This window comes from Chiloscyllium punctatum, chromosome 2 (genome assembly GCF_047496795.1).
Source record: "Chiloscyllium punctatum isolate Juve2018m chromosome 2, sChiPun1.3, whole genome shotgun sequence".
Classification (NCBI taxonomy): domain Eukaryota; kingdom Metazoa; phylum Chordata; class Chondrichthyes; order Orectolobiformes; family Hemiscylliidae; genus Chiloscyllium; species Chiloscyllium punctatum.
The window spans coordinates 97,709,729-97,732,036 of record NC_092740.1 but is presented as its reverse complement, the minus strand read 5'-3'; the positions used below and the strand labels follow the sequence as shown (position 1 = coordinate 97,732,036).

The 22,308-nt window shown below is 39.0% G+C and overlaps 1 protein-coding gene across 2 annotated transcripts in view; it reads right to left on the bottom strand.

Annotated features, from left to right (window-relative positions):
* Positions 1 to 399: 399 nt before the first annotated feature.
* The window catches only part of LOC140493406 (leucine-rich repeat-containing protein 2-like), a 79,279-nt gene continuing 57,370 nt past the window's right edge, over positions 400 to 22,308 (bottom strand). For both annotated transcript variants that reach the window (XM_072591810.1, XM_072591819.1), the window contains exons 6-10: positions 21,380 to 21,516; positions 15,505 to 15,650; positions 10,262 to 10,414; positions 3,736 to 3,863; positions 400 to 2,486 (exon numbers count right to left, since the gene is read on the bottom strand). In XM_072591810.1, the coding sequence (XP_072447911.1) occupies positions 2,437 to 2,486; positions 3,736 to 3,863; positions 10,262 to 10,414; positions 15,505 to 15,650; positions 21,380 to 21,516 (614 nt within the window). In that variant the 3' untranslated portion in view covers positions 400 to 2,436. The remainder of the gene's footprint in view (positions 2,487 to 3,735; positions 3,864 to 10,261; positions 10,415 to 15,504; positions 15,651 to 21,379; positions 21,517 to 22,308) is intronic.

Genomic DNA, 22,308 nt, shown 5'->3' with positions numbered 1-22,308 from the left:
AGCATCATCACATGGATTACCCACCAAACACAGATCTTGGTTCGTGGTATTTCTCAGAAGCCAGTGTCAGTGTGAGTTTGTGGTATTACTTAGAAGCTTAATAAAGGTGTAACATATTAAGTGTAACTGTTTCCAAATTGTTGTGTTCCAGTGATATCTAAACCAGACCTTTCAACCCAGAGAAGGTTTTTTTTAACACCTCTCATTTATGGTTCATGTAAAACAAAATTGCACTGAGAAATGGGAGATCTAATGTGCCCAATGTTAAAATGAATTCAGACTTTCTTTGTAGTGTCACAGCAAAACATTTATCAAAAAAATTATTGACAAACTACAAGGAAGAATTAGACATTTTTCATATGTGTTTGAATTCTATAAACATCAGAATAATAAAGGATATTTTGCAATAAGCATACAGTTATTTTCACCAAGTTATTCATGTTAAGCAGAGTCAGTATATTTCTAAGTCATTTTCATACACTCTACAACATTTTCCACAAACAATATTTTATATTCCACTTTGAAAAAGTGCAAAAATAAATTTGAGACTACTTAAAATATAATTATAAAATCAAATTGCTCTATGTAAAATGCAATACAACAGAAGTAATAATTACAAGATGTCAAAAGATATTCAAGCATACCCAGTATTTTTCTTCATTTGATGTTTTTTGAAATTCTGTTCTTCCTTCTCCTATTTTCTTGTCTTAGGCTACATCCACTGATGGCAGTGGGATATTGTTTCAAATTCAACAGCAACTTTTTAATCCTCATTCAAGGGCTATTCTTTCTGTGCGAGCATGGATGATCAGTAACATATGGCTATCACAGCCAAACTTAAGCCAGGTGTCATCTGACTTTCATGCACATGTACTTCCAGCAAGTCATTTCAAAGTAAATATCACAACTGAAAATATACAGCAATATTTTTGAAAGATGGAAGCCAATTGTAACAACTATTATTATTTTCCTGGCTGAGACTGGCACCCAGAAAGGGCCAAAATTTGATCAAGAAACCTTCTAGTCTGTGTGCTCAAGTGGGACACATTTACATTTAACCACCTTTACAATATCACTTCACAAAGTGCAAAAATTATACCATTAACAAAGAGGAGTTCCATTTATTTTATTTAAATTATCTGTTTAGTCTGGAATAATATATTTTGATGTGAAGTAATTAATCAGAATATGAAAAGTTGATTTGGTTCAGCTTATTTATGTGAAATGATTTTTAAAAATGATCATTTACTTTCAACATTACTGAATTAGAGAGTAAGATGAGAATTTTTAAATATTCTTACGAAACACCATTTAAATCTGTTACATTATTCATTATTCAAACATTATGGACACATTTTGTGTAATGAAAGCAAACAAATTCAGTTAAAATGGTTTTCAGTTATCAGTGATAGTAAAAAGCCCTGCTTTCAAATTTCCACTTTTCCTTTCCTTATAAATAACATTCATGGACAGATTCAAGGAGAATCCAGAAAAGAAGTAGTTAGTATTTACAGTTACCTACCAGCTTAATCTTCTCCTACATTTATCAATGCTACCAACAGCTGGCACAAGATCAGTCAGCCTCATTTTGCTGTGAGATAGTCAAGTCTTGAAAGTACAATTATTGTTCATTAGAAGGAGAACAAAAAACTGCCACATTCTTTGGAACAGTGGTGAACTATGCCCACTGAATGCATAAAGTTATTTATGTTTGTCTTTGTAGACCATAACAGAAAAAGGAAATAATGGAACAGTAAGATCGTGGACCTTCCTTCAACTATGGGAATTAAAGATGATGAAAAGTTATTTTGAACTGTGAATTATTTTTAGGAACTTTTTAGCATATCCCGAATTGACGCTTTGTACTTTTAATTCATAGATGTCTCATGTATAGAGAAATAAGCAGGTGAATGCTAGACCAAAGTGAATATAAGTGATCTCACTTTACAATAAATGAAATGAAGAAAATACTATGTATGAATGGCTTCAGATGATTGGTTAAAATAACTTTCTAACTGTAACTAGATTCTACTGCAACATTGTGAATTAGGTCAGCCAAGATAGACAAAGAAAACATGCATGGTTATTCATAACCTTTCTTGTATAACTAAAGTAACTATTGTACATTCATGTTAGAAATATCCATATTGTAATACTATTTCTCATTTTTTTCATTTGGTCATGTAATCATCTGAACATTTACTTCAATCAACAAATCACCTCTGGTCAGCCTCGGAAATGTGCCAGAATTAAAAGTCAACCTACATATAGCAACATGAATATCTAACTGTCCTTTAAACCCTTAAATCAGATTGAAATTTGTTCTAATATCTCACTGCTAACTTCCTTATGTCATTTTCCTAGTAGAGTGGATAGATTCTTCACAAAGTGTCACAAAGTTTCGTTCTCTTCAGATCCACAATTTTGGTAGTTATGTTAGAGCTGTAGGCTTAGAGATACCCTTGTAGTATAAGCAGGAGCTGTTTCTGAAGCAAGGAAAAGAAAGATTGTTTTATTTTATTGATAAATAATCATAGAATTCCTACAGTGTGAAAGCAGGCCATTCGACTCATCAAGTGCACACCAACCCTTTGAACAGCATCCCACCAAGACCCACCCCATCCCAGCATTTGGTGGTAACACACCTTGGGTCTCGCAAAATGTCTGTCCACCATCTACAAGGCACCAGTCAGGAGTGAGAATGAATATTGGCCTTGATGAATGGAACTCCAACAACACACAAAAAGCTTAACACCATCCAGGATGAGGCAACTAACTTGATTGGCACTCTACCTACAATCATCAACATCTGTTCTCTTCACCATCAATGCACAGTGGCTGCAGTATGTAACCATTTATGTACCACAGCAACTCATCAGGGCTCCTTTCTAAACAAAATAAAACAAAGAAATGTGGATGCTAGAAATCAGAAACAAAACCATCCAATTATTTTTAGCTCTGGTGATGATAAACCTCTTCTTCAAAATTAGTCTTTACTTAGTTTTTCAATTTAAAAATGTCTCCAATTTGCATACAAATGAACAGAACTGCTCCAGCAAAACTGTGATCTGGATCTTCAGCCTTTGTGAGACAGGCTCTGAGGCAGATAGGCAATAAAATTAGTGCTATTGACTAATGTGCCATTTCTCCAGTACTTCATTTTTTGGCTATTGTTGTATAGCTGTTTTTTCAAAGTTGCCTGTCTACCTGCAGTCATTAAGTATCTGATTAGGACCAATTGGTGTAGTTAACTGAGATATTCCAATTCGTGTCAGAGTCCTGCAAGCAGCGGCAGCCAGCTCAGGAACCTGTAGATGGGCACCTGATGGTTGATCAGGGGATGAGCACTCCAGGCAGGTCTGTGAGTAACCATGTGCTACTTATAGAGGATTCCCATCTTCTACTCTACAGTGCCGCACTGGCTTGTGATTTTAAAAAATGGAAAGGGTGGAACGCCATACTAAATTGCCTTTTCCCTCTTATTTACCTTTCACTGCAGTCTGCTGCTTCTTTCAAGACTGGCCCTTCAGATTCAAGTGAACATATCCACTGACTACCACTTGGTTGCCCCAAGGAAATTCAAAGCACTGTTTCCGTCCAGGGACAGGTTTGGAATCCAAAAAGAGTTCCAACCTCTGCTTCTGGCCATGGAGGGAAAGTCAGCTGTTCATATTTATATCATTATGTCCCTTTGCTGTTGTAAGGAATGAATTTTAAAGCTACTCCAGTAGTTACCTCTCTCTTCCAAATCCTTAAAATACATTTGCATCAAGTCTTTTTCAAACTCTTCTTGATCTTCATCATTTTCAAAGATTTCATTGAGCACCCAGTCTTCAAGCAGATTTTCCCTCAGATCAATATATCTGTTAATAGGAAAAAGAGATTTAATCCATCCTTTTTGTGTTATATTGACCTTTTATTCAGGACACTGAGCACTTCTTTTTGCATACTGCTGAGTTTTAGGAAATATATCTGAGATCACTGTCTGACTGCTTGTCCTCCTCTAACTGGTAACAAGGGATTTTCAGCCACTACTTTTATCAATGCAATTGATAGAGGGGGCCTCTATTTAATATCATGGCCATTTTTTTATTCACTAGTGAGACACGGGTGTTGCTGGCTGGCTAGTATTTATTGCCTGACCCGAGTTGCCCTTGAGAAGGTGGTGGTGTCCATGTGTTATAGGTAGACCCACAATACCTTTAGGGAGGAAATTCCAGGATGTTAACCTAGTGACAGTGAAAGTGAAGGAACCATGATGTATTTCCACATCAAGATGATGAGTTGCTTGGAGGGGAACTTGCAGCTGGCGAAGATACCATGTATCTGCTGCCCTTATCCTACTAGATGGAAGTGGTTGTGGATTTGGAAGGTGTTGTCTCAGTTGCTTTGGCAAATTTCTACAGTGCATGTTGTAGATGCGACACATTGCTGCAACTAAGCATGAGCAGTGTAGAGAGTGGATACTTGTGGATCAAATGAGCTGCTTTGTCCCAGATGGTATCAAGCTCATTGGGAGTAGTTGGAGCTGCACTCATCCAGGCAAATGGGGAATATTCTGTAACACTCCTAACTTTTGTGTTCTAGGATGGACAGGCTTAGGGGAGTCAGGAAGCGAGTTACTCACTGCAGTATTCCTAACCTCTGCCCTGCTCTTGTAGCCACTGTATCGATCTGCTCAATGGTAAACCCAAGGATATTGTTAGTGGGGGGTTCAGTGATGGTACCATCATTGAATGTTGGTGGGCTGTGGTTAAATTGTTTCATGTTCGAGATGGTGATTGTTTATATGATGTGACCTTCAATAGTACTCTTTTAACACTTGATTAAATATGTTAGCTCCAGGAATTGGATTTGAGTCACAACCCAATGACCAAAAAGCTGAACTGTTGTCAAATGAGCTGTAAACCATATCATTGGTAAATCCTTACATAGAAATATAGAAGTTGGAGCAGGAGTAGGCTATTCATCCCCTCAAATCTGCTCAGCCATTCAATATGATTATGGCTGATCATCTAACACAATACTCTAATCCCACCCCTCCCCCCATATCTCTTGATTCCTTGGCCAGAAAAGCTACATCTAAATCCTTCTTGAAAACACAAAGTTTTGGCTTCAACCATTGACTGTGGTAGTGACTTCCACAGGCTCACCACTCACTGATGAAAACATACTCTTCTCATCTCTTTCCTAAAAAATTATCCCTTACCTTAAACTATGACTCTTGGTTCTAGAGTTCTCCACCATTGGGAACATCCTTCCTGTATGAAATCTGTTCAGTCCTGTTAGTATTTTATAGTTTAATGAGTGGTCCCCTTATTCGTCTGAACTCCAGTGAATACAATCATAACTGACACAATCTCTCCCATACATCAGTCCTGGCATCCCAGAAATCAATTTGATTAACCTCCGTGTATTCTCTATTGCAAGAACACCCTTCCTCAGAGTCCAAAACGGCACACAATATTGCAGATGTGACCTCAACAGTATCCTGTATAATTGCAGCAAGACATCCTTGTACCTGCACTTAAGTCCTCTTGTTATGAAGGTCAGTATACAGTTTGCCTTCTTTACTGCGTGCTGTATCTGCCCGCTTACTTTCAGTGACTGGTGGATGAGGACATGCATGTCTTGTGCCCCACCCTTAATTTATAGCCATTCAATTAATAATCTGACTTGATATATTTGCTGCCAAAGTGGATAACCTCACAATTACCAACATTATACTACATCTGCCATGCATCTGCCCACTCATTCCGACTGCCCAAATCTCACTGCAACCTCTATGTATCCTCCTTGCAACGCACCCTTCCATGCATCTTTCTATCATCTTGTAAAAGGAGGAGATGGCGTTCAGCTATTATCACTGGACAATTAACCCAGACCCCGCCAATGTTCTCAGGACCCAGGTTTTAGTCCTGCTATGGCAGATGGTGTAATTTGAAATCAATTCATATCTAGATTTAGGAGTCTAATGATGACCATGAAACCATGTTGATTGTCAGAAGAAAAAATCTGGTTCATTACTGTCCTTTAGGGAAATAAACTGCTATCTTTACCTGGTCTGGCCTATATATAACTCCAAACCCACAACAATGTGGTTGACACTTAACTGCCCTCTGGGCAATTAGGGATGGGTAATAAATGCTTGCCTGGCCAGTGACACCCACAACCTATGAATGGACTTCTTTAAAAATCATTTCTGGCACCTAGTTTTGGTCTTCCCCACTAGTGGAATCAACATTTCTGCAACTGCCCTATCAAACCATTCCAAATTTTTTTTTAAACATATGTATTACTTCACCTCTCAGCTTTCCTTTTTTAGAGGAGGAAGTCCCATCAGAATAATTTTTTCCCAGTATAACTTTTCAGTTGCGATGCCATCCTAGTTAATCTTTTGTGCACATTCTTTCATGTTTGTATAGTGGAAAACTTAAGAATGCAAACCCAGGAAAAACCCCAACAGTTATACATTTGATCTCATGTGAGAATTGTGCATCCAATTCTGTGTACCACACTTCAGAATGGATATGAAGGTTTTAGAAACGCTGTGGAAAAGATTCACAAGAATTGTTCCAGGGATGAGGAACATCATCATGTGAAAAAGTTCTCTTCTTTGATAAAAAGATTGAGTAGATTTGATTGAGGTACTCAAAGTTATCAGGGGTATGGACAGGTTGGATAGAGATAATTTGTTTCCGTAAGTGGTTGCATGATTTAAAGTTATTGGCAAACAGCAATGGTGATATGGGGAAAAAAAATTAAAGGGTGTTTATGATCAGGAATACACTGCTTGAAAGTGTGCAAGAGATAATTCAATCAAAACATCCAAAATGTAATTGAATAATTATCTGAAAAAAATATATATACAAGGCTACAGTTAAAAGCCAGGAGAAGGCTTTCGGTGAGTTGCTCTGACACAGAAACTGAAAGAAATGATAGGAGAAATGGCATCCTCTTCTGTCACCATTCTCTGATGTTGTGTCTAAAAAAATGTCATAGCTGTTTTAAAACCTCAAACATAGGAAACAAAGAATATTCCTGATTATCTGCCTGATTTGCAATGTTTGATCAGGTGCAATAATCTTGTTTAGCTTTTGTCCCTCCATCTCAGCATTTTCAGGTCATTTTTGTTGCCGGAATGGACAGAATTAAAGTCTGTCTGAATCTTTGATTCAGGGACCCTGGAAAAAGAAGTAGAGTCCCACATAGAGAAAGACAGGAAGACAGCAGCTGTTGTGGACAGCATGGGTAAAGGTTGCCCTCTGATCACCACCTTCTTAAAATTGAAAGAGGCAGGACTGGTAAAGATTGAAGGAATGCACGATTTATCTTAATATAGCCAGGAGAAGCAGTCACCAAGGTGGGCATTCCGTTGAAAGTTGGTTCTGGGGTGCTCAGCGGAATGGTAGAAATAACTTTTGATGGATACTCAATATTAAAAATCACCAAAATGGAGAGAAGGAAGTGGGCGGCACGGTGGCACAGTGGTTAGCACTGCTGCTCGCAGCACCGGAGACCCGGGTTTAATTCCCGCCTCAGGCGACTGACTGTGTGGAGTTTGCACGTTCTCCCTGTGTCTGCGTGGGTTTCCTCCGGGTGCTCCGGTTTCCTCCCACAGTCCAAAGATGTGCAGGTCAGGTGAATTGGCCATGCTAAATTGCCCGTAGTGTTAGGTAAGGGGTAGATGTAGATGTAGGGGTATGGGTGGGTTACGCTTCGGCGGGGCGGTGTGGACTTGTTGGGCCGAAGGGCCTGTTTCCACACTGTAAGTAATCTAAAAAAAAATCTAAATCTAATCTTTTAGAAGCTAATTATAACTTTGAATTTGTTTCGATAAAGAATACACATATATGGAGAGTATACCATGAATCTAAAAGGTATATCTTTCTGTAGTTTAGTGAATCATTTACCTACTAATTATTTTTGGTTCATATTGATTCTTGTTTGCTTGTTATAGTAAATGTTTTAAAACGTGAAATCTTGTTGTGTGATCCTTTGAGCTTGTCACAGGGCCTGATGAAGGGCTTTTGCACAAAACGTCGATTTTCATACTCCTTGGATGCTGCCTGACCTGCAGTGTTTTTCCAGCACCACACTCTCGACTTTACAAATTATTGGCATGGCTGGGAAATTGGTTGAGTGGCAGGCAACATAAATTGGCACTGTGCAACCAGTGATCTTCTATATAGATTTACAAGAATGATACCTGGGGGTTAAGTGATGAAGAGAGGTTACACAAATTTGGTCTGATTTCTCTAGAATTTAGAAGTTAAGGAGCAATTTGATTGCAGTCTTCAAGGTATTAACAGAAAAAGACAGGCTAGAAAAATATAAACTATTTTCACTGGTTTGGGATTTTAGACCCAGGGAGCATAGTCTTAGAATTAGGACCATACCATTTAGGAAAAATGTTAGGAAGTACCTCGACCCAAAAAGTGTGGTAGATGTTTGGAACAAAAACTGATGTTGCTGGAAAAGCTCAGCAGGTCTGGCAGCATCTGTGAAGAAAAATCAGAACTGGGTTCCTCAAAACCGAAACATTAACTCTGATTTCTCTACACAGATGCTGCCAGACCTGCTGAGCGTTTCCAACTTCTGTTTTGTTTCTGATTTACAGCACCCATAGTTCTTTGACAGATGTTTGGAACTCACTTCCACAACCAACAGTGGATGCTGGAATAGCTGGTAATTTTAAATCTGAGATAGATCATTTTTTGTTAAGCAAACGTGTTAAGAGCTAAAGGCCAAATTTGGTATTTGGAGTTAGGCCACAGAGCAGCCATGGTCTCATTGAATGGTGGAACAGGCTGAAGGGGGTGATTGGCCTACACCTGGTCCAATGCTCATACATGGCCTGAACTTTCATGAAGGTAAAGAGGCTCAATTCTAGCCAATGTACCTAGCACCATTTTCCATGCACATATGTGTTTTTTGTTTGTGGGGTGGGGGGGGGGGGAGGTGGGGAGGGGGTGGAATTGATAGTGAAATAGGTGAAGGTGGTAGCTATCATATCCGTGGTAAATGAGAACAACTGCCAGGTCATAATTTTGCTCAAAAGGTGTGCAAAAAATGGGCTAGGCTATTGCAGTTCTTTGGTAATAGGGTATAGGGTGTAGGTTTGCTCGCTGAGCTGTAGGTTTGATATCCAGACATTTCGTTACCTGGCTAGGTAACATCATCAGTGGGTGACCTCCAAGTGAAGCGAAGCTGTTGTCTCCTGCTTTCTATTTATATGTTTGTCTGGATGGGGTTCCTGGGGTTTGTGGTGATGTCAAACCTTCACAAACCTTGCATAAGGTATGCTTTTGTAAATTCCTTTGGATATATCCACAGACACCTTTGAATGTAGTGGTAAGTTCCATTTTGGGATTGATAAAAGTGGACATGAATGTGTGTAGCTATGGATAAATTGTCAAACTTTTAAGGCAATTGTTAAGCTGTCAAGGGAATATTTCAAAGCTTCGAGTTATTTAAATCCCCTACATTGTAAATATTGAAAAACTGCAGCTTAGAAAAATCAATCCCTACTATTTCACTTCACATAAGTTGCCATAAGTCTGAGGGCTTTCATGAAAAGATTTTGCTGCATGATTGATTTTCCATCATATCATAATTACGGTGGGATCTCTTTCAGTTCACAATTTATTTGATAGCTTCAAGTTTTTGAAGTGGGCTATGAATACAAATACTTGTTTTTGAAAGGGATTAAGTATTTGAAGGAACTTAAATATTGTTAATGGATTTTTTTAATCAATGTATATGTTTTTAAATTTTCAAATTTCTCAATAGGCACTTGGAAATCTACCTTATTTCTTCTCACCATGGGTTCTTGGGTTTCTTAGGTATGGCCATGTTAAATATTGGGTGATTTGGCAGTTCACATGAGCTTGCTGTAAATTAGCATAGAGACTATAAGGAACTGTTATGGTGGATGGACAGGCATAAGTTGGCATGAGGCTGTCAGGGCCTATGGGCTTGTGTGGACAGCATCAGTTGGCATGAGTTAGCATGGATCAGCAATATAACACGCAACTTATGGTGTTAGGAGTATATTAATGAAACTGGTACCACTTTTATCCTTGACATGAGCAAATCCATAAGTCAGTCATGCAGTCTCATTATGAACACTAAGAAATACAAGACTATTCATCTCTTACAGTTGAAGATGAAATAGTGACTGAATCAAAATTGAGAACTGGAGACAGTGTTTAAATATAAATTTTAAAAGTGGAAAGACAAAATTGAATTCAGCACTTACTTTAAATTAGGGTCAGTTGTCAGAGAAGTTGGCAATTTCTTTATGTCATCTCCACTGACAACTAGTATCTTTAGTTTATTCATCCTGCACAAGACTTTGGGCAGATAGGTCAGCTTGTTCTTCTGAAGGTACAAGGACTCTAGCTCAGCAAGTCTGCAAATTATAAAAATAGCACACAAGTGTTTCAAATATTATTTTCAAAATATTTGTATCTAGATTTGTTAATGTCATACAACATATTTTTACCCTTAAGATTTTGATGTCAGTTTTGAAATTACATTGCAGTGGCAATATGCAGTGACTAGATGCTGTGCCTCCAAGAAAGCTTTTAGAAAGAAATGGTTAATTCATAATCGTTAAATTTGCTGTTTGTGTGTTTTGGCCCAGGCAAGGAATGTGATGGAAGCATGGGCAGAATTTCTAATGAATTGCATCTTCAAAGAGCAGAATAACTACGAAGAAACTATTTCTTCTCAAGGTTTAGAACTAGGGCATTCAGGACCAAAATTTGGAAGCATTTTTCACATTAAAGGTAATATATATCCAGAACATTTTTCTGACTCCAGATGGATCACAAAATAGGAAACTCGTATTCTCGATGAAACAAGCAGGAACCATAACTAAATAGTTAAATCTTTTTAGACAGTTTCAATTTAATCAGCTTTAAGACCTTGAGACTATACTTACATTCTTTACTTTGAAGCATATGCCATGGACATTCTGTCTATTGGTATTAAGCAGTAACTTGCCCAACCAATCCTTCTTTAATGGATCTTTGGAGGCTGCTCAGTAAATGGTCAGAAAGGTCTTTTATCATCATTTATGCAGAGTCAGGAGAATTGTGAAGTATGTGTAAGGTGGTAAAAGCAAGATAGAGTGACAGCGCTAGTAGGGTTTTAGTTGAAGAAACAGAAATGGGGCATACAAGATATTTTGTTTAAGAAAGCAGAATAATAAGAAGCAGAGCTTGGAAGCTTATTTTAGCAATGAGCAAGTCGGGAAATAATCTAGAGGCAAATAAACTGGTGGTTAGTAGGCAGGCTCAAGAGGGCTTTTACTCAGAGTTACAGGATATGATTCAGCAGAAGCTTGAAAAACGAAATGAAATTCTATGTGGGGGAAGCATTGGAATGTGGCGTTGAGTTTAAAACACTGGCAGAGAAGTGCTGGATGCAGATGGAAGGTCAAACTGTATGTGGCATCATGGAGTTTGCAGTGATGGATTGAGGTAGCGCAAACAAATGGATGTTGGCTGTGAATTTTGTGGGAGGGGAGTCTAAGGGTGTGGCAGCACCAGAAAGACAATGGTAAGGCATCTGAGACTGAGTCAGGATTTGATTGATGCCGAAAGATATTGTGATATACTGTTGTCAGTTGCTCAATTAAAGGTTTTTTTGTGGAGTTGGATTGGCAGTGAGTTTAAAATATTGAATACTTGGCATAAGGCTGGAACTACCTCTAATTTAGTGAGAAATAGTTCAAAAAAAGGTTATATGTTTTCTGAAAACAGAATATAGATCTAACAGATTCACTTCATATAGAATCTTTAGAGGAAGCTGTTGATTTATCAATCTGGAAAGAATTTGAACTTGAAGTTGAAATGCCATGCCTAACAAAGTGCAACATGGTACCAATCTCAATAATGTACCTTCAAGAATCAAAACTCAACTGATGAGAAGGTCCCTGCATTGCAGTTTCTATTGTGTTTGCATATAAAGCCATGTAGTATTAGATAGGTACATAAGTCACATTGTTTGTGTTCTCTGCTACTTTGCACATGAATTGAGCTCTAATGAGCCTAATGTACAGTCAGTACACCGAGTTCAGCTGATGGAATCATTTTAGATCTTTTAGATAGCACTGTCAGCATTTGACGCCCCATAGGCTTAAGGATCCCATAATGTATCAAACCAGAGCCTTGAGGGGAACTGAATTATGACTCCAAAAATAATTTCTCCTTGAAGGTTTTCATGAGGGAGTACAGCTTGGAGGGCTCATCCAGCAAGGCTATATGGTAGAGCTCAAAAATCAGATGATGCAATAATCTTTTGTGGGATTGTACTACATACCTCCCAATAGCCAGTAGCTATCAGAAGAACAGATATGTGGATAGATTATGAAAAATGTAAAAATAACAGGGTTGTTGTAGTGGGTGATTTTAATTTTCCCTGTAATGATTGGGATTTACTTGGTGCTCAGGTCTCAGATAGGGTGGAATTTGTTATTCCTGTGAAAATGAAGGATGAAGATGGCAAGATTCAGAAACCTTGCATGACAAGAGAAATGGAGAGTATAGTCAAGAAGGTAAAAGGAGGTATATGTAAGGTTTAGGAAACTGAAGACGACAGAGACTTCAAAGAATACAAAGATAGCAGGAAAGAACTCAAACAAGGAAAGAAGCAGGCTAAAAGGCAGCATGAAATTTCTTTGGCAAACAGAATTAAGGAATATCCCAAGGTATTTTACACATATATAATTAAGGAGAAAGAGGGTAGCGAGGGAATGGGTTGGTCTACTGAAGGACAAAGGAGGCAATTTATGAATGTAGAGACAAAAAAAACTACAGATGCTGGAATCCAAGATAGACAAGTAAGAGGCTGGAAGAACACAACAAATCAGGCAGCAGCAGGAAGTAGAGAAGCCAATGTTTCGGGTGTAACCCTTCTTAAAGACGAGAAGTGGGTGTAAAGGGATCTGCAGATAAAGATGGGGGGTTGGGAGAGGGCTTTGGATGGGGAGAAGAGTGGAGTGGTGAAATAGTGATAGGTGAACACAGGTAGAGGGTATGGCCTGGTTGGTCGATGAGTGGAATGAATCCAGTTGGGAGCTGGAAGGAAGGGTCAGTCAGAGGAGTGGAAGGGAAGAGGAGGGGCTGGAAAGGGAGTCAGAGGATGTGAAGGGAGCTTATTTGAAATTGCAGAATTCAATGTTGCGTCCTCCAGGCTGTAGATTTCCCAGGTGGAAGATAATGCGGTCTGATTCACTGTGGCAATGGAGGAGGGTGAGGATGGTCATGTCAAAGAGGGTGTGGGAAGGGGAATCGAAATGGGTAGTGACGGGGAAGTCAGGTTGGCCCCTGCGGACCTGCCTGAGATGCTCGGTGAAAGGTACCCTTAGTTTACGTCAGGAGCATTGAATACAATTTATGAATGTAGCTAGAGGAAGTGGTTGAGGTCTCTAATGATTATTTTGTTTCGATGTTCACAAAGTAGGACATAGAGCCATAGAGATGTACAACGTGGAAACAGACCCTTCAGTCCAACTCATCCATGCTGACCAGATATCCCAATTTAAACTGTTCCCACTTGCCAGCAGCTTGCCCATATCCCTCCTAACCTTTCCTATTCATATACCCATCCAGATGCCTTTTAAATGTTGCAATTGTACTAGCCTCCACAACTTCTCTGGCAGCCCATCCACACAAGCACCATTCTCCGTATGAAAAAGTGGCCCCTTAGGTCTCTTTTATATCTTTCCCCTCTCAAACTAAACCTATGCCCTCTGGTTCTGGACTCATAATGGATGATGAGTATCGGGAAGGGCATGTTGCTAGCCTAGGAAATGTCAACATTAGAAAGGAGACGGTATTGGGTGTTTTGAAAAGTATTGAGGGGGACAAGTTCCTGGCACCTGATGAAATGTAACCCAGAATGCTGAAAGAGTCAGGTGAGGAAATTGCTGCGGCCTTATATGAAATCTTTGTATCCCTTTAGTCACAGGGGAGAATAATTGGAGAATAACCAACCACAGGAAGAAAAGACTGGAGAATAACCAACATTGCTCTTTTGTTTAATAAAGGCAACAGGGATAATCTGGAAATTACAGGTCTGTGAGCGTTGCGTCAGTTGTAGGGAAATTAGTGGAGCAGATTCTTAGAGATAGGATTTACACACATGTAGGAAAATATTAACTTATTAGTGATAGCCAGCATGGCTATATGCTGGAAAGGTTGTATATCCAAACTTGTTTGAGTTTTTTGACGAAATGACAAAGAGGATAATGAGGATAGAGTCAGTAGATGCTATCTTTATGGACTTTAGCAACCTCTTTGACAAGTTCCCTCATGGCAGGCTGATATAAACGTTGAATCACATGAGATACGTGATGAGCTGGTAAGGTGAATACAGAACTGGCTTAGTTATAATACTTAGAGTGTAGCGGAGAAGCAGTGTATTTTCTGACAGGAGATGTTTGAACAGTGGTGTTCTACAGAGATCAGTGCTGGGACCCCTGTTGTTTGTAATAATATATAAATGCTTTAGAGCAGAATGTAGGTGGCCTGAATAGTAAGTTTGCAGATGACACAAAGATTGATGGAGCTTCCAGTAATGAGCAGGATTGGCAGACAATACAGCAGCAACTAGAAAGGCTGGAGACTTGGTTGAAGAAATGACAGATGTGGACAAATGTGTGGTGATGTATTTTGGAAGATCCAGTGTAGGTGGATAGTATACAGTAAATGGCAGAACTCTTAGTAGCATCGACATACAGACAGATCTAGGTGACAGTTCCCAGAAAGTAGCAGCTCAAATGAATAAGATGGTCAAAAAGCCATTTGGCATGCTTACCTTCATTGGAGAAAACATACAGTATAGAAATTGGCAAGTCATGTAGCAGCTGTATGAAATTTTAATTAGGCCACATTTAGAATATCGCATACAACTCTAGTTACTAGAAAGATGTCCAAGACTTTAGAGAGGGTTTTTTTTCGACTGGGACAACACATCTATCCTGGGACAGGCTAAGCAAAGACATGCCAGAGAATTCCTAGAGGCCTGGCACTCCAACCACAACGCCATAAACAAACACATAGATCTAGATACCATCTATCAACCCCTCAGAAAATGAACAGGAAATGACATCACCACAAACCCCAGGAACCCCATCCAGGACAAACATATAAATAGAAAGCAGGAGACAACAGCTTCGCTTCACTTGGAGGTCGCCACTGATGATGTTACCTAGCCAGGTAATGAAACGTCTGGATATCAAACCTACAGCTCAGCGAGCAAACCTACACCCTAAACCTCAACCTGAGCTACAAACCTTCACAAACCTTGCAAAAAGTACAAGGACTGTTGCAATTTAAAAACTGACTGTCTCATCACCACCTGCTCAAAGGAATTTGATGATGAACAATAAATGCTTTGATCTTTCCAGCAATGGCTAAGTTCTATGAATGATCAAAAAAAGCCCATATTGAGTGCCAATAAACTGTATTTTCATATTTAACATACAGTTACCTGTCTAAATCTTGAGGCAGGTCTTTCAGTTTATTGTTGCTAATGTCTAGATTCTTGAGGTTTGTCATTCGGAGCACACAGATAGGCATGCTTTGAATCTGGTTTGAGGACAAATCCAAGCTACTCAGTTTTTGTAGATCCCGTAGCTGAAACATAAGCAAAATCCAAATCATTTTGGTTGGACAGCATTACAAACTTGGCTGAGGCATTCTATCCCTGTACCTGTTTGAAATTATTCTAAACAGTTAATAAACCCTTATCCATTTGCTCCATTTCCTCGATTCAACAAGGCAATGTAAATCTTCGATCTCCACCCATACAAAATTTCTGATATTAGCATTATCAAAACAGGAAGTGATCATAAGGATGTACTAGTGTGACCAACAACACCCAAAGATTATCAGGTTGTTTAGAATCTTGGATTCTGAAAAGACATAAATGTGAAATAAGTAGCTAGACTGGCTAGCTTTTTTGCACTGACCAGGTGTTGCCACTTTGACTTCATTTCTTTTTTATGTCTGAAAGTAATGTCCACATTTTATCATGACCATTTGCACATTGAGAAATTCTGGGGTCTTTATGTCATCAGTCTGAGAGTTTTATCTGGTAATAAAGAAGTTTCCTATTCAACCATTTCAACAAAATGATAGCAGTGGTCGCTGCAGCTATGCTGCTTATTACAATATGACCAGTTGTCTTCATTAATAACAGTGTGGGGTGCAAGCTTGTGCACTGGAGGTGGACAGGATAAAGTTTTTCTCAGTTTGCAAACAATATATCTTGAAAGCTAACAGATTTCTATGAAATTTTGCACATTGATAGGTTATGGCTCAAGGAACAACTGGCTAACTTTGGCGAATATGCAGTTTCAGGTTGTGGGATTTTCTTTTTGGAACACATTAACATTGGCAGGTTGGACAACTTTGTTTTTTGAATGCTGTGAGTTTGGATGTGTAGAATATTATGATTATTTTAACATGTTATGAAATGTCTCAATTGCTGTAGTGAAACTTGCCGTACTATTATAAATGTGAGCAGAGTTTGCAGACCAGGTTGTTGGATATGGATTGGCATGAAGCCTCCTTAGTGAGTTGGAAATTGTTAATAAACAAAATTCCTTTTCCAGCTTTGCAGTTACAGTACATTGTCAATCTGCAACCACTCACTAATTAGTATGATTGTCCCGATAGAAAAATCTGTATCACTGGTCATGGATGCTGTTGGTGATGGGTGGCTGATGAGCTTGTGTGGCTGAAGAGCTTGATCTTACAGCCGCATTTCCAATTACACAGAGGTAGTGTTTTGTCTGTGCTTCCGGGAGGTGGAGGTGGTCCTTGGTCCTGAGATCATTGGCATTCCTTTCTCTAGTCCCTTTTCTGTACTTCCTCTTGTTGAAGATTGTTCTCAAAGAATTATGTTTCTCCAAGTCAGTTTCTTCTGAAGGAGAGTGTCCCATGCATTGACATCTATGTTGCGTTTCTTGAGGGAATCTTCAGTGAGTATTTGAAACACTTCCTTTGTCCTCTTCTTATTCAAGTGCCTTCCTTAAGCTTTGCAAAGAAAATTTGCTTTTGTAGTCAGAACTCAGGCATCCTCAGCACATGGCCAGACCAGCAGATTTGGTTTTGGATGATCATGGCCTCAATGCTGGTGCTATTGGCTGCTTCAGGAATGCTCATATTAGTACATCTGTCTCCCAGTTGATGCAGAGAAGCTACCTTAAACAACGCTGATGATAACTCTTAAAGGTCTGAGGTGGCATCTGTATGTAGTCTAAGTTTTGGAGCATTTGGAAGAGTGGGAAGAATGATTGTCTTATACAGTATGCAATAATATTGGCATCACCAAGCATATCATGGCCATTGAAAACTCTCATCCTTATGAGTCCAAAGATTCAGTTAAAAGCCTTGACTATGTAGAGTGTTTTGTGTTGTTCCTGGCATTTCTCTGTGAAAATCAGGTCCATAGTTCCATGATCAGGTCGGAAGCCACATTGACTTTCATGAGGCATCCTCTGAGACTGGGAGAAGGCACCTAGCAAGAATTCCGGTGATGATCTTCTCAGCGATGGAGAGTAGGGAAATTCTTTGGTAGTTCCCACTTTGTCTTCTTTCTTGAAGGTGATGGTGATGGCAGCATCATTGCAATCCACAGGGATTTCTTCTTTATCCCAGATTTTCAGGAACAGTTGATGAAAATGACAGCTCCTTCAAATTGATGGAAATGATGGGAAAAACCCTGCACTTCCAGTATAACTACATAAAAAAGAACTATTAAGTAAAGCCATGATTATTAACCCAAACATAGACTGAATGGCAGTACCCAGAATGCAATCAGCTAGTGCATAACAACGGCAAAGTGTCTGTCCTAAAGTGATGCTTGATGACGCCTTGTATTTAGTACATAACTGCCTTCCTTTGGTAACACTTGTGCCTTCCAGATCCTGGGTGGTTTCAGCCTGACAGGAATCAACTCCAGTATTGTATCCTAGTCGAAGTCTCTTGGGGAGGAGATGGTCTTCCACTTCCCTGAGCTAGTTTTTAAATGATTCAGTGTAGGACTTCATAAAATTCTCAACATTGTGGGATACCATAGCATTGCACACTTTGTCTCACGTCTACAATAATTAGAGTGAGAGACGAATTGATAATAACAATATATTGTTGGTCTATTCCAACTTTGCCCTGTTATTGGGTACAATTTCATAATCCTTGTTGATCCATATGGCAGCAAAGCTGATGGGAACAATGTGAAGCACTCAACAATAGATCTTCAAATGTAATCTTTGAGCATATGGAAATCAGAGGAGAGCCCATGGCACCTATGTGTTTGTCTTAGATTTAATAAAAAGCAGTGGCATGTATAAGAACCTTTGTTGTGTGAATATTGTTGCATATGACTTACCAATCCTCCACTGTGGTCTGCAGTGCTACAAATCAATCCATTTACACTGAACTGACATGGGGATTGTACTCATCCACCTGACCCTCACAGTGACATGTTTCAGGGTATGATGGTGCTGTAAATGTATTGTGTCCAGAATATATTTTACTTTAAAGCCATGTCTTCTAAAACTTGCACTCCAGGATTCAGCAGCTGAGGATAATTATGAGTTGATCCTTCAAAAGCAAGTTAATTTTTTCTTTCAGCATTACCACCTGATCTTGTTCAAATTTGTGCATCACCCAATGCACCCACCTCTAACTCTCTTTAAATTTGTCAGGTGGATGAACTTTGACCGGTGTTTACAAGGGTAGGAGTGAATGCAAATGGAATGCTGAAAGGTGCTGGCCAAGTTTAGATTTCTTAGCCCTGGCACAGGTGCTGGCCAAGTGTAGGTTTCTTAGCCCTGGCACAAATTCCAGAGACACACCTGGAGAAGGAGAACAATGCTGTCACCATGGTGACCTATAAAATGAAGCTTAGAGTGGATTAAATCAGCATTACAGCACGTCTAGGAAAGAAGTAGAAAGTTGCAGAATTTCATTGTTTTAGGGGCAAACCCAGACTCATATCACGCAAGAGCTTCAAGTTTTTCTGCAGCAAAAACAGAAGTTCGGGTTCCCTGCATCATGAGGTGGCAGGCTGATGTTTCATGTTCTGCAAATATATTTGGAATGTAACCAATTAGACTATACTGATATTCATACAATGTCAAGTGAATTATAACATACCAGCGTGGATTTTCACCTTCACTGCTTGTGGTGGAGCAGAATGCCTGCTTGCTGTAGAATCCCCTTGAATCTCATTTCTTTGGAACCAACATTAATAAAAATGATCCAGTTTTTATATTTTAATAATTGCTCCCCCAATTCACCACACATCAAGGAAAAGCAATCGCACAGCGTCTGCTTTTAAGAATGCAATTCGCACTCCATGAACCTGCAAGTATGAATGTCAAACAATTACTTGCTTGACAGGCCTACCCATATTTAATATTTGAATATGCCCTAACTTGCTTCAGGTGGGAGCTTCTTGTGCACTTTGAGATCCACTGGAAAGGTTCCTTATCATTTCTGACCTGATCATTAATTCGCATATCATATAGTCACAGGTCATAACAGACTTGAACATTGACTCCATGCATTTTTAAACATTAGCATCTAATAATCAACATTCTTTGTGGAAAACAATTTTGAAGCATAAAGTGTGCTGTTAGTCCAAAGTTTGTCTGGAACTAGTAGACAGCTGCCCTCTGCAGGTAATGAATGTATTAACCTGACATTAATACATCCAGATCTTCGATAAAATAAAGAGAAAAGAATGTTTTTAAAATGAACTCCAAAACATTTCACGGGAGCATTACAAACAACAAGCTACAGCTGCAGCTATAATGACATATGATCAAAAGTCTGGACAAACAGACAGGTTTTAAGGAGCATATTAAACATGTCAGATCCCATAGACAGCTGAAAACATGCGACCATTGTTGGACCAACTAAATTCAGAATGCCCAAGAACACAGAATTGAAGAAACGTAGAAATCTCTGAGGATTGAAGGATGGAGAAGGTTAGTAATAGGGAGGACAAGGGATAAGGAACCTCTTGGTCTATCAACTTCAAGGTTGATAGACCAAGAGGCAAGTAGGTCAATAAGCACAGAGGAGGACAGAGTAGGTGCAAGTAGGACAGAGGAACAGAATTTTGAATAAGCTCAGATTTATGAACATAAATGATAGAAGACTAACCCAAAATAGTCAGTTCCAGAGGTAACAGTTCCTGAGGCAAGGCAAAGGCAGACAATATGATAGACACTTATGGTTTTGATGATAGAGTTGATATATGGTTAGCAGCTCATCTCAGGTCAATTAGAATTCCAAGATCAAGATGTGGTTCTTTCAGCCTCAGGCAGGTATGAGAGAGAGAGAGAGAGAGATGAAGAATTAAGAACCAATTTATGGTGGAGACCAAAGACCAAGATTTAGTTGAAGAAAATTTCTGCTCATCCTAGATTGAGTATAAGACAAGCAATATGACAAAGTAGAGGCAATGGAAGTATTGAAATGAGTTATGTTAAGGTAGAAGTGTGTGTTGCCTGCAAACAAGTGCACTATGATGAGTTTTTGATAATGTTATCAAGAAGTAGAAAGAAGCTAAGAACTAAGAGAGAACTAAATAAGAGACACAAGAGGGAAACTGCAGAAAAGGAAAATGCAGACATTGCAAATGATTATCATGTTATCTTTGTATAGATAGCAACAAAGCCAGAGGAGACAGTCCCAGCTTGATGATAAATGAAGTCAAATTGTGCAGACTTTCTTAGAAGGATGAGGATGAATAGATTATCATAGTCCCAATCATATATGCTATTTGTCACTTTGGTAAAAGCTGCTGCAGTACTGTGACAAGGTCAGAAACCTGATAGCAGCAGTTAATACATACACTAGCAACAAAGATGTGAACGGGCTTGAGAGACTGTGTGCAACACGTTTAAGGACGTTGGCTAGGAAACCGAGGATGGAGATGTGATATACATTTGCAAGGGTAAAGATTAGGATTGTAACTAAAATGTCTTTGATAATAATTTAAATTATTCTTCAAACGTGTGTCTGCTTAGTTAATTAAATGGTCCTTCAAAGGGCTTCCAAATTAATAATTAGAAGGTTACATCATGATTGAAAATAGCGTGATGATATAGAATTACTAAACTTGTTTTAAAAAAAACGCTGGAAATCAACATTTGATCGTCCACGCAGCAATACTCTAATGAAACATTACAACTCAAAGTGCAACCCCTTGAAAATGCATCAAATGAATGACTGGACCAAAGAGCAGTTTTATATATACAAATACAGCTCATGTGATTTTTATGGAACAACTTGATTTAGATCATATATAACACAGAGATCTTAGCTGTATAAGCCAAAGGTATTACCTCAAATGGGAGCTCTATCAATTCCAGGTTATTCGATAAATTCAGTTTCTCTAGATTCTCACAACATCCAAGCTCCAGTGGGACGGATGTCAGCTTATTGAAACTAACATTCAGTTCTTTCAGGCTGACCATTTTGCCTGTCAAAACACAACCAAAAACTTTAGCTTTATCAGGACTTTAAATTTTTACAGTAAAGAAACATGGCAAACTGTAATTAAGATATAAAGTACACACTATTTGATTTTTAAAATTCTTTCATCTGAATTAATACCTGCAACTTTCATGGACTGAAATAGATTTAAACAGGGGCCAAATGACATCGACTTAAAATGGTCACAGATATCATCCAGCCATTCAGTGTCCAGGTTGGAGCAGGCTTGAAGGGACCAATAGCTTAATCCTGCTCCTATTTTCTCCTATGATTTCAGAAAACCGATAACCTTCCAAATAGATGCAACAGTCGAGAAGGCACAACAGGCAACTTAGGAAATTTGGCATGTCCATAAGGACCCTCACCAATCTTTACAGATGTGGCATGGCAAATGTACTGCCCAGAAACTACAGAGACTTGTGTGCACAGCCCAGCCCATCATGGAAGCCAACCTCCCAGCCAAGGAATCTATCTAAACTTCTCATTGCCGCGGAAAGGTTTCAATTTCATCAGAGATCCCTCCCACCCAGTAATGCTGTCCTCGAACCTCTTCTATCAGGCAGAAAATACTGAAGCTTGAACACACGCACCAACAGATTCAAGAACAGCTTCTTGCTTTTATTAGACTCCTGAATGGACCTCTCCAACTTCAAACAATGTTGATTTTGTTTTGTGCAGCTCCATTTCACCTTGTATGCCTCTCTCTTCTTAAGCACCCTATGATCTTTATGTCCTTGTTTCCCATGATTTGTCTGTACTGCTCACAAAATAAAGCTTT